Here is a 12251-nt window from a genome sequence, read left to right on the forward strand (position 1 = left end):
AAGGGATTGCGGTGTGACCATCCCCCCTGGGGGGTGATTTCTCGCTTTCTGTCTCTCTGTCTCTGTCTGTCTGGCGAGTGCACGCACCCTATAGCAAAAAAAAAAAAAAGAAAAGAAAAAAAAATTTGTTTGTTTGTTTTTTCCATGAGGAGAATGACAGAGGGACAGCACCCCTAGCAGGCTCCCAGTACTACAGTTGATCCCTAAATTTAGTCATCCCTGGGTCGTGGGCAGACGTGTGTCTGGCATATGGAAAGTGGTGTCTGGACTGGAACTAAGAATCTTCCTGTGTCTATCAGCATCACAGTGGTGTGTTTTACGACCGCTTCAGTGTCAAGCCCCCTGTTAGATAGATTCTTTTCCCTATGTAATCATGGGTGAAAAATGTTGGATTGCAACATGCTTACTTTCCATATTTAGGTATATGAAATAAAGATGTAATGTAGTAGAAACACTCATAAATTCCTGCACGACGTTTTCATATTCTAGGAAAATAGTTAACACAGCCCGAGTTCAGGTCTATAACATTGATTTTACAGGAGGCATAGGTTCAGAAGGGAGTGAGGTACAGAAAATAGTTACGAAGCAAATATAACCAGATTAAGGTGGGGGTCTAACCACCATACCACCTGCTGGCCCCCCTATAATTGTTAAGTTGTCATGTTGGATTGGTCCTTTTATCTTTATAAAATCTAACTATAGTAGCAGTTTTATTTCAAAGTGTATTCAACATGATAATGGCTGACTAATATAGCTCTTCTGTGGTTCTCTTTACACGGTATGCATATTTTTCCATCTTTCAATTTTCAGACTGTTTGTCTTTGAAATTAAAGTTTTTGTCCTGTTCACAGTATGTACTTTTTTCTTGTCTGTAACTTTTCATTGTATTATTTAATCAATTCACACTTAATGTAATTCAGGGGATTGGATTTATATCTGCCTGTATTGTTCTTAAATGCCACTTGTGATATACGACAATTCCTATTTCTTTTTTGAAATTTTTGTTGTTGTATGTTTTTTAAATTTTGCTAGAGGTCATGTGTGTTGATCACCAGAGAGAGAGTAAGAGAATACCCTCCATGGGAAATGGTCATACCACAGTCCCCACTTCTTTATGTCTCCCACCTTTCAGGATTCTGGGCACACATACATGCATATCTAACATATTTCTCAAGCCATTGGGTCTGGGACTTGAACTGCAGACTCAGCCATGTAGGATCAAGCTGCCTTAACCACCATGCCATGAACTGGCCCAATAAGTCCTATTTCAATATGAATTTATCTGTGTAATTTGTTTATACTATGGTCCCTTGGTATTTCTCTGTTATCACCATATTATAGTTTCATAATATTTGTTAGTGTCAGGTAATATTATTGGCAGTTACTCCCATTGCTTTAATTCAGAAATTGTTTGGCTAATTATATGTTTATGTTTATTTGATGTTTAGATAAAGTTGAGAATATTTTTGGTCTCTTTTTCTGTAAAAAAAAAAAAAAAAGCATATTGGGGACCAGCAGTTAGTGTAATGGCTATGTCGCTGGACTCCCATTTGGTTGACCACAGTTTGAGTCCTGGACCCGGTGGCTTAAACTCAGACCGAGCATGTGTGTGTGCATGTCCAAGATGCCGAGAGGAAAATGGAGGAGAAGGGGTTGCGGTGTGGCCATCCCCCCTGAAGGGTGATTGCTCTCTTTTCCGTCTCTCTTTCTCTCTCTTTCTGGCGAGCGCATGCACCCTATAGCAAAAACCTCTCTAAAAAAAAGAAAGAAAAAAAAGCATATTGGAATTTATTTTGATGGGATGCCATCAAATTTATCAATGAAGTTTGGGAAATTGGTCATTTGGTAAAGATGAATTTTCCTTGTCTATGTATATGTTATGTGCAATCAAGTCTTTTTATGTCTCTCAATAAATTTTTATTTTTTCATATATTCTACATCTTTTTAGAAACATGAGGGCATGTTTAGAAACATGGCAAGTATTGTCTCAATAGCTTTCTTTGGAAAATGTCCTTTTCTTCTGTTTCTCTGAATTGGCATCTCTGTAACAATAGATGTAACTAAAAGCAAGGGGTATTTTTAAGGGTTTCTCTCAATAGTTCAACTGGTTTATTCATCTCATTTCTAGTTCTACACTGATTACTGTTACTTTAGAACATATGTGTGTGTGTATGTGTGTGTGTGTGTTAGTGTTATAAAACATAGCTTAGCCCTATCAAATTTACCAGATTCTTCAAATTTTATTTAAAAAAAAAAAAAAACTAGTGTTTGGTATTACTGATCCTGTGATATGTTTGTCTTAATTTTTATTTTGTCTTAAGAATTATTTATTTAATTTTATTTTATTTATTACCATTTATTTTTTAATTTTACCAGAGAAAGACAAAGGGAAAGTGAGAAAGCAAGCCACCAAGTCTAGGACTTAACTGCAGTTGGCCATGTGGGGATCCAACGCCTTAACCACCACACCTGTTGGCCCCAATATGTTTATTTTCAGTATCTCCTTTTTCTGTTGTTGACTTTTACTTATGTATTTATTTATTTTAGTTTGTTATAAGGTATGTGCACTTGCAGTGAAACATGAGGCAAGAGGAGAGGGTGAATTATACTTCATGCCACAATCCCTTCTCCATTCTCCTCTTAGGATTTTGGGCACACACACACGCACTGGTGTGTTTTTGAAGCTACCTGGTCTGAGGCTCAAACTGCACACTTGGCCATGTGGACTCCAGCTGCATAACCATCACTGACTGGTCCTATTTTCAGTATCTTTCATTTTTTTTCTTAAAATTTTCTTTTTTCTAATTTTTTGGTTAAAATTTTTCTCTCCTAAGCTATCAAGATTGATTCATTAGTGAATTCTTCATCTTCTTAAATTTTACGTATTTAAAAATGTATGCTCTCATTTAATCTTTTTATAATTGATTTTATAAATTATTTTTTAAGTTTTTGCCATAGGGTGTGTGCATTCACTTGAGAGAGACACACATAGAAACAAAGGGAAGATAAGAAATCATACCCTGAGGGAAGGTAAGAAATCACCCCCCAGTGGGGATTACCAGGCTACAATCCCTTCTTCATTTTCCTCTTGGGATTTTGGGTATGCATGAATGTGTGATCTGGCAGAATTTTTTAACTGCCAGGTCTGGGACTCAAACTGCAGTTGGCCATGTAGGAATCTAGTGCTATAACCACTGCATCACTTGCTGGCCCAATTTTATAATTTGTAACAGCTATTTTGTGATATAATTGACATACAATAAACTGCATATATTTCAGGTATATAATTTTCATAGTTTTGATATATATAACTACCCATGAAACCACCACCACAATGAACATAGCATATCCTTTACCTTAAAAAATTTGATTGTGAATGTATACCACAAGGTCTACTCACTATATTGTCAACAAATGCTGATATCTTGTACAGACATCACATATTGTTCATTTTCTTTTTTTTAAGAATTATTTTATTCATCATCATTATTGTTATTATTTTAATTTTGCTATAGGTCACATGTGCTTACCAGAAAAAGATAGAGAGAGAGAAATCGAAAGTAAAAAAGCAAGCTACCAGGTCCGGGACTCAAACATGGTTGGTCATGTGGGAGTCCAGCACCTTAACCATTATGCCACTTGCTGGCCCCCATCCCATCTATCTTTTAAAATTTATATTTGCTTTTATTTTTTTTCCAGCAGGCATAGAGTGGGTTGAGCTGTTTTGGTGGTATAGAAATGTACTTTTGTGCAGCATGAATACAGTAGAATTTGTCACTGGAAAGCATTACTGGAAAAGTGTACTACAATATATATACTTAATAATGCATATTTTCCTTTACAACCTTGAGTCAAAAATGTTAGACTGCAGGATACATACTTTCTGTGAGATCTAGGCATATAAATGGAAGAAGTATTCTAGAAGAAACAATAATATGGAATCCTGAGTGGTATGTCTGTATTAATAGGAATACAGTTAATATTGACCAAATGTTTTTCTATAGTTTAAATTTTGATGACAGCAAATTTCTTCCTTTGGGTTACTGTAATTTATTTAACAACCAGCCTTAATATTTTTAATTATTTTTCATAGTAATATTTTTACTAAGTCAGTAGCAAATACATATTTTTATTTACTTAAGTATAGCATGTGTGTTTCGTCTCCACTAATGAATAGAATTGTGGGTGCTCCTTCAACAAGGTCTTTTTAGCCCATTCTCCTGTGTAAGGAGGCTGTCTTTAATCTCTTGAGAGCTTTACAGAGGGAAATCTCGGAATAAGCAACATCATTTCTCTCATGACTCTATTCACTTTCTCTTCCAGCTATAATTCTAGAAACGTTTACATTTGTCCAGGACCAAGGAAATGAATCCATTCTTGGTAAGTTGCTTACTTCTTTCTCAACATCTTTTATATCACATTTCAGAAGCTTTATGAGGGTTCATAAATTAAAATAGCGAAGTAAAAATAAAATTCAGCTTTGGTAAAACACACATAAAGAAAAGAAAGTTGGCATGGTGATATAGTCATGTTTTAAGAACTTAGCACCATGTAAGTTGAGAGATTTTTGTTGTTGGGCCCATGTGCTTGCCAGAGACAGAGAGACAGTGAGGGAGGAAACAAGAAATCACTCCCTAGGGAGGATACCTGTGCTGCAGTCCCTTCTTCTCCATGCTCTTCTTAGGATTTTTGGGCACACATGTACACATGCCTGCTATGAGTTTCAAGCCTCTGTGTCTGAACTGCGGTCAACCACATGGGAATCTAGCACTTTAACCACCACTCTACCTGCTGGTCCCCTTTCATGTGCTTTTTAACCAACCGTGTATCTGTCTTTGAGAGTTGTCTGTATAAATTGATTGCCCTTTTTTAAAGTGGATTATTAGGTTTTATATGAGTGAGCTGTTGTAGTTTCCCACATACTATGGTCCTCAATTCCTTATCTGAAGTACAGTATACAAATATTTTCTCCCACTCTGTGGGTTGTCTCTTTATTCTGGTTTTTGTTTCCTTTGCTGAGCAGAACTTTTTTTTACCTTGTTGTAATCACATTTGTCTGTTTTCGGTGGTGTCCTGCTTCCTGATTTTTATTTAAGAAATCTTTGCCTACTCTAACATGTTGAAGTTGTTTCCTTACATTTCTCTCAAGTAGTTTTATTGTTTGAGCCTTTATATTAAAATCACTCATTCATTTTGAGGATTTTTTTTTTTTTCACTTTTTTGTCAAAGGGCATGTCTACTCTCCCAAGCAAGTCAGAGAGAGAGGGAAAGTGAGAAATCACTCCCTGGGGGGATGGCCATCCTACAATGCCTTCTCCTCCACTCCCTGGGGATGTGGGGTATGCACACACATGCACTCTCCATGATTTTCAAGCTTCCAGGTCTGGAACTAAAACTGCAAAATCAGCCATGTGCAATTCAGTACCTTAACCTCCACATGCTACCTGTTGACCCATAAAAACAAATACTGTCACAGGTAAATCCTGAGGAAAAAAGACTGTCTTCAATAAATGGTTCTGGGGAAAATGAATATCCACCTGTATTGGAAAGAAACCAGATGCCCATCTTTTACCAGTTGCCGGGGACCAGCCTCGGTGTGGGAGGGTATCTCGACGGAGGCGGGGAAGGTGAACAGAAGGCAAAGGCCTCGGCGCCTTTTCATGCACGTCCTATGCCGGACACCCCTCAAAGATCACTCTCTGAGGAGTGACCACTCCTAGGAATCATTGTGCGTTTTTATTGAAAATGTGATACATGCAAGTAAATGGGAGAGGGGCTATGTGTTTCAATTATCAGCTCATAAAGTTTTTAACAGTAGAGAACATAGATTCTATTCAGGGTTGGATTAAGGGTGGGTCTAGTGCAGTTCTGCAATTGTAGGTGGGTCTCCATGGAATGCAGTTTCGGGAAAGCGGTTCCGGTAAGCAGAGATGATTATCAGCTGATGCGGCCGCAGCAGCCATCTTGTGATTACCGGGAATGGTGCTGAGAAAAGAAAATTTCAAGTATGGATATTAGTTCTTATGGATCTTAACAAAGAATGGAACTTACATAATTGTATAGGGATCTAAAACGTAATTCAAGGAACCCTAATATATCTTAAAGGGGTAAAACTTACTGTTTGCTAGGTAAGGGCGGGGACAGCCTTTTCAACTGGTGGTAAAGTGACTAAGGAGTTAATTAGGAACTTTTAAGATGAGTTTGAGGCATTCTATTGTGCCTGTGGCTCCACTGTTATGTATCTTGTTGGAACATTAGCCATAGTGGGGCAGGAGTGCCCTGGGCCTTCCAAAGGTTAGGAAGGTTGCTAACTAGATGTGACTTCATCATATCCTCCATTGTGACCACTGGAGTGAAGCATTGTAATTGACAGTAGGTGGTCAGAGCAAAGGAGAGCGGTCGGGGGACTTCCTGGAAGATTTTATCATATACTCAGGATGTATAAGAGAGCTACGTAATTCTTTTATAGTAGTATATTGGGGAGTGGGGGGGGGGATCGCTTCCCAGCAAGGCTGCCACAGTTTCTGGAGCAAAATCCTCGGTCGGGTGGGGGGGGTGGTTTTCACAGCAGTGGCCTTGCCAACGTACTGAACCGACCTGAAGTGGGCGGCTCAGACAGATCCTGGGGCCCTGCCGGGTCGGACTCCTCCAACCAGTTACAAAAATTAACTCACAATCAGGGCAGCAGGTGATATGGTGGTTAAGGTGCTGGCCTCCTGCATGGCCAACTCCACGGTTTGAATTGTGGGCCAGGCAGACTGAAAAACACACCAAGTGCTTGTATGTGCATGCCCAAAATCCTGAGAGGAGACTTGGAGAGGGATTGCAGCATGGCCATCCCCCTGGGAGGTGATTTCTCATTTTCTCTATCTTACAAGTGCATATACCCTATAGCAAAAACTAAAAAACAAAACAAAACAAAAACTTATAAAACATCCATTTTATGTTTTTGAATTTATTTCTGGAGTCTGTTCCGTTTTTGTGCCAGTATCATAGTGTTTTCATTATCACAGCTTTGTAATATAGTTTGAAATTAGATTGTGAAATACCTCCATCTGTATACATTTTGCACAGTATTGCCATGGCAATGTGGAGTCTATTTTTCCAGACTGATTTTTTTTTTTTTTTATATCTGTGAAGAATGTTGCTGGTAGAATTTGATATAAGTTGCATTGAATTTATAAGTTAGTTTGAGCAGTATTGACTTTTTTTATTTTTTGAGAGATTTTTATTATACAGTGTGTGCTCAATGGTGAGACAGACAGACAAAAAGTGAGAAATTACCCCCTAAGGGGGATTGCCACACCACGATCCTTTATCCTCCACTCAAAATCGTCTCTCAGGACTTGGGGTATGCACACACACACACATGCTTGGTGTGAGTTTTAACCCACTGGGTCTGGGATTCAAACTGCCAGTGACTACATGGGCATCCAGCGATGTAACCATTATGCCATCTGCTGGTCCCAGTATTGACATTTTAATTGTGCTCTTCCAATCCGAGAGCAAGGGCTATCTTCTCATCTTTTTTATTTTTTCTATGTGTTTTTCAAATTCTAGTTTTTCATTGTTTTTGTTGTAGAGTTTCTTCACTTCTTTGATTAGATTTATTCCTAATTTGTTTTTGATTTGTGCGTGTGTGTGTGTGTGTATTGTAAATGGTATTGCTTTCTTCAATTCTGTTTCAGTCTGTTAACTGTTGATATTTTAAAAAGCTACATATTTTTGTATGCTGATTTTGTGTCCTGAAGTTTTACTGAATTCACTTATTCTAGACATTTTTTTGTGAATTTTTTGTGATTTGTCTATGTATATAATCAAATAGTCAGAAACTAGGGATAATTTGACTTTTTTCTTACCTATTTGAAGGACTTTTATTTGATACTCTTTCCTGGTTCCATTGGGTAGGACTTCCAATACTATATTGAAAAGGAGTAGAGAAAGTGGACAACCTTGTCTTGGGACCAGCAGTTAGCGTAATGGCTCTGTTGCTGGACTCCCATGTAGTCCACCGCGGTTCACGTCCCAGACCCAGTGGCTTAAAACTCACACTGGGCGCATGTGCGTGCGTGCCCAAGGTCCAGAGAGGAGAATGGAGGAGAAGGGATTGCAGTGTGGCCATCCCCCCTGGGGCGTGATTTCTCGCTTTCTGTCTCTCTGTCTGTCTGTCTGTCTGTGTCTGTCTGGCGAGTGCATGCGCCCTATGGCAAAAACCTCTTAAAAAAAAAAAAAAAGTAGAGAAAGTGGACAACCTTGTCTTGACACCAGCTGCCATCCATAAGGGATCCAGTTCCGTAATTTCCATGCCACTTACTGGCCCTACTATTTCTATATCTTGCTTTAAGTACATAAAGTTATACATGGCTTAATCTTATCTGTAATTTGAAAGTTTTGAATTAATTTGGGTTTGATTTAAGTATTCTCTTTTCTTAAGTATAGGTATCATTTTTCTGTTATTTTACTGAATAGTGTTTTTATATTCTACCTTGGATATTTTAAGTCATACTAAGTCACAGAGATTGTGAATACTGTCATATTTTTCAGAAGATCTTTAGTCTACAAGGTGATTAACTGGAATTCAAGTTCCAAATTCTGTATTCTTTGCAGTGATCAGAAGCTGTTTCTCCATTTCTTCCAGCTTCCAGTGGTTCTTCTTTTTTTTTTTAAATTATTTATGTATTATTATTAGTTTTTTAATTTGACCATAGAAAGAGAGGGAAAGTAAGAAAGCAGACCACCAGGTCTGGGATTTGAACCATGGTCACCCATGTGGGAGTCCAGTGCCTTAACCACCACACCACTTGCTGACCCCTCTGCTTTTTTTTTTTTAAAGACATACTTTTGCCATAGGGTGTGTGTGTTCACTGGAGACACAGAGAGAGAGAAAGTGAGCAATCCCCCCACAGGGAAATGGCCACACTGCAATCCCTTCTCCATTCTCCCCTTAGGACTTTGGGCATGTACCTGGCATGAGTTTTAAGCCACTGGGTCTGGGACTCAAACTTCAGTTGGCCATGTGGGAGTCCAGCACCTTAACCACTATTTCACCTGCTGGCCCCAAGTGGCTGCTTTTTTAAGGTCCACCTGAGGTCTCCTGCATATGTGAACTTTAGTAATTAGTCAACAGTTTTAGTGAGTTTTGTGTATAAATCCTGGGGATTATATACTTTAGCTTTCTCTTTTTTCGTACTTGGGCCCTTTTCCCCAAATTTCTGGTTGTCCTCTTAGCCCTGAACATCACCTTCTGAAAACCCAAGCCAATAAAGTTGCAGCTTTTACTTCATTGATCTGTGTGCAAACTGGAAGGTTCTTTCTGGTAAAATGTCAAAACTTAAGAGTTTGTTCTTTAAGAATTCTCTCAAGACCAGAAGGTAGCACAGAGGTTAAGATGACTGGATCCCACATCACCAACTGCGTGGTTTGAGTACTGGGCCCAGCAGCCTAAAATACACTCTGGGCACAAGCATATGAAACTAAAATCTCAAGAGAAGAATGAAGGAAAAGGAATTGTGATGTGACCATACCCCCTAGAGGTGATTTCTCACATTCTTCTCTCTTTCTCTCTCTGGCAAGTACATGTACCTTATGGTAAACTAAAAAAAAAATTCTCCCAGTCAAGTTCCTGCCTTGTTTTGACTATTTTCTGGTATCTGAGTTGGTTCCACTCTGCGTTATATGCATTAGATATAATATGTATATCCTCTATACACATATATATATTTTTGCAAAGGGTTCTTCTGGTTGAGCTCTTGGCCACTATTTTGTGAGCTCTGCTACCTTTAAGTTGTTCATATTGTAAAAATCTGTATTCTTCAGTTAATTGGTAATCTCTTCTATTTGTGTCATAGCTTTATTTTTTCTACACTGGACTGTTGTGCCAAATATTTTTTTTTCTTAAAGTAATTATTTAATTAAATTAATTAGTTATTATTTTTAATTGGACCAGAGAGAGACAGAGAGAAAGAGGGAGGGAAAGTTAGAAAGCAAGACTCCAGGTCCGAGACCCAAACCATGGTCAGTCATGTGGGAGTCCAGTGCCCTAACCATCACCCCACCTGCTGGTCCCACCAATTTTTTAAAATTAATTAATTAATATATTTGGGGCCAGCAGGTGGCATGGTGGTTAAGGGCACTGGATTCCCACATTGTCAACCATAGTTCAAGTCCCAGATCTGGTGGCTTGCTTTCTCACTTTCTCTCTCTCTCTCACTCACTTTGTCCCTATCTGGTCAAATTGAAATAGATGAATAAATAAATAAAATTAAATAAAATAATTATTTTAAAAAATTAATATTTTTGGCTACAGGGCATGTGTATTCTCCAGAGACAGAAGGAGAAAGAAGGAAAGTGAGAAATCATCCCTCAGGGTGATGGCCATGCCTCAATTCCATCTCTTCCTGTCACCTCTCAGGATTTGGGGCATGCACACCAGGTCCAAGACTTAAACTACACAGACTGCCATTTGGGATCCAGCACCTTAACCTCTATGCCACTTACTGGTCCTGTACCAAGTTTCTTTTCCTTTTTTTTTTTTTTGCCATAGGGTGCATGGGCTCACCAGAGAGAGACAGAGAGAGGAGAGTGAGAAATTACCGGCTGAGGGATGGCCATACCATGATCCCTTCTCTATTCTCTTTCCAAGACTTTGAGCATGCACACATACATGCCTGACCTGATTTTCAAACTGCCAGGTCTGGAACTCAGATTGCAGTTGTCCATGTGGGAGTCTAATGCTTTAACTGCCATGCCACCTGCTGGCCCCTATACCAAATTTCTTAAGTCTAGAAATGTTGTTTTTTTTTTTGGGGGGGGAGAGGTTTTTGCTACAGGGTGCGTGCACTCTACAGAGAGACAGAGACAGAAAGCAAGAAATCACCCCCCAGGAGGGATGGCCATGCTGCAATCCCTTTTCCTCCATTCTCCTCTCAAGACCTTGGGCACACATGCACACATGCCCGGCATGAGTTTAAGCCACCAGGTCCAGGACTCGAACCACGGTTGACTACATGGGATTTCAGCGGCATAGCCATTACTCTTAACTGCTGGTCCCTAGAAATGTTTTACTATATAAATCAAGTCTTTCTTCCATGAAAATACTTTATAATTTATACAAAATAAGTATATTGCCTCTATGAGAGATTTAATGCAATTCATATATATGTGTGGTCTGTGAACTTTTTTGTTGACTTAATGTTACTTTTTTGAAATGCCACAGTCTGTCAGGTGGGATCCCGCACCTTAACCACCACATATCTCCTGGCCCCAGTTATTGTATGCTTTGATATAGTTAGCTTTGTGTTGTCTTTTGCTGTGTCATGTTCAGCTATCTCCAAGATCATGATATTTCTGATACCAACTTTATGTATGTAAGCTAAAGTGATCTCCAATATCACCTTAAGAGTTAGTAACTTACAGAGGGAATTATGAACTTATAGTTATATTACTATGAAAGAATCCACTAAAAGCAACCAAGGGAAAAGTTGTTTAGGGTAGGGCCTATGGGTCATCTGGCATGAGCTTCCAGTTGTTTTCTCTCAGTGGAGTCCTGTTGGCCATGCCTATTTCTCCAAACAGCAATTGGAGGCAGGACTACAGGACATTGACAACAAGAGAATCTCATCCAACCTATTGTTAAGAGTTTTCGTTGGGGTTTGGTTACATAGACAGGTTTGACCACCCATGTGACTTCCTTTACTTTCCCACACATCCACATGCTGACTTGAGACCATATGACTGAAGACCTGAAACCATAAATCATATTGTAAGCATAGTTAATTCAGTGGCTCATAGCCATAATGTAAACAGATATTCTTACCAGGTTAGACATTCCAAAGGCTGAGATAATCTCCCAGACTTTCAATAATTGCCTGAAGTTTTTTTTTTTTTTTCTTTGAATATTTATTGTAATTTATGATTTACATATAATCATTGCACATATCTGTAGGTTACAGAATGGTCTTAAAAGCATGATACATTTCAAGGCTTTTAAAACTAATTTTTAAACTCCTCATAGCTAATGAGCCTGTTTTCTAAAAAGTAATACTTTTTTTTTTTTTTTATTAAATCACTTTACACCATCACAATACACAAATGAATTTTCCATCCAAAATACACTGTGCATTGTCTCAATCAAGTACATCCACATATATGTTCTCAGCAAATAATTTTCCAATTCTTATGTCCTGCATACCTTGCCCTTTGTCTTGCCATCCCTGATTCCCCATCCCCCACCCTCTGCTATGTCCCACCTT

The 12251-nt window shown here is 38.7% G+C and overlaps 1 protein-coding gene across 7 annotated transcripts in view; it reads left to right on the forward strand.

Annotated features, from left to right (window-relative positions):
• LOC102482849 (zinc finger protein 25) overlaps positions 1-12251 on the forward strand; it is a 42670-nt gene that overhangs the window by 3559 nt on the left and 26860 nt on the right. For all 7 annotated transcript variants that reach the window (XM_027769046.1, XM_006170391.2, XM_006170389.2 and 4 more), the window contains exon 4: positions 4324-4380. Coding sequence is in view for 4 of the 7 variants with exons in the window: in XM_006170389.2 (XP_006170451.1) it covers positions 4366-4380 (15 nt within the window). In the remaining 3 variants the exon portion in view is untranslated. The remainder of the gene's footprint in view (positions 1-4323; positions 4381-12251) is intronic.

This window comes from Tupaia chinensis, unplaced genomic scaffold (genome assembly GCF_000334495.1).
Source record: "Tupaia chinensis unplaced genomic scaffold, TupChi_1.0 Scaffold148257_1, whole genome shotgun sequence".
Taxonomy (NCBI): Eukaryota; Metazoa; Chordata; class Mammalia; order Scandentia; family Tupaiidae; genus Tupaia; species Tupaia belangeri.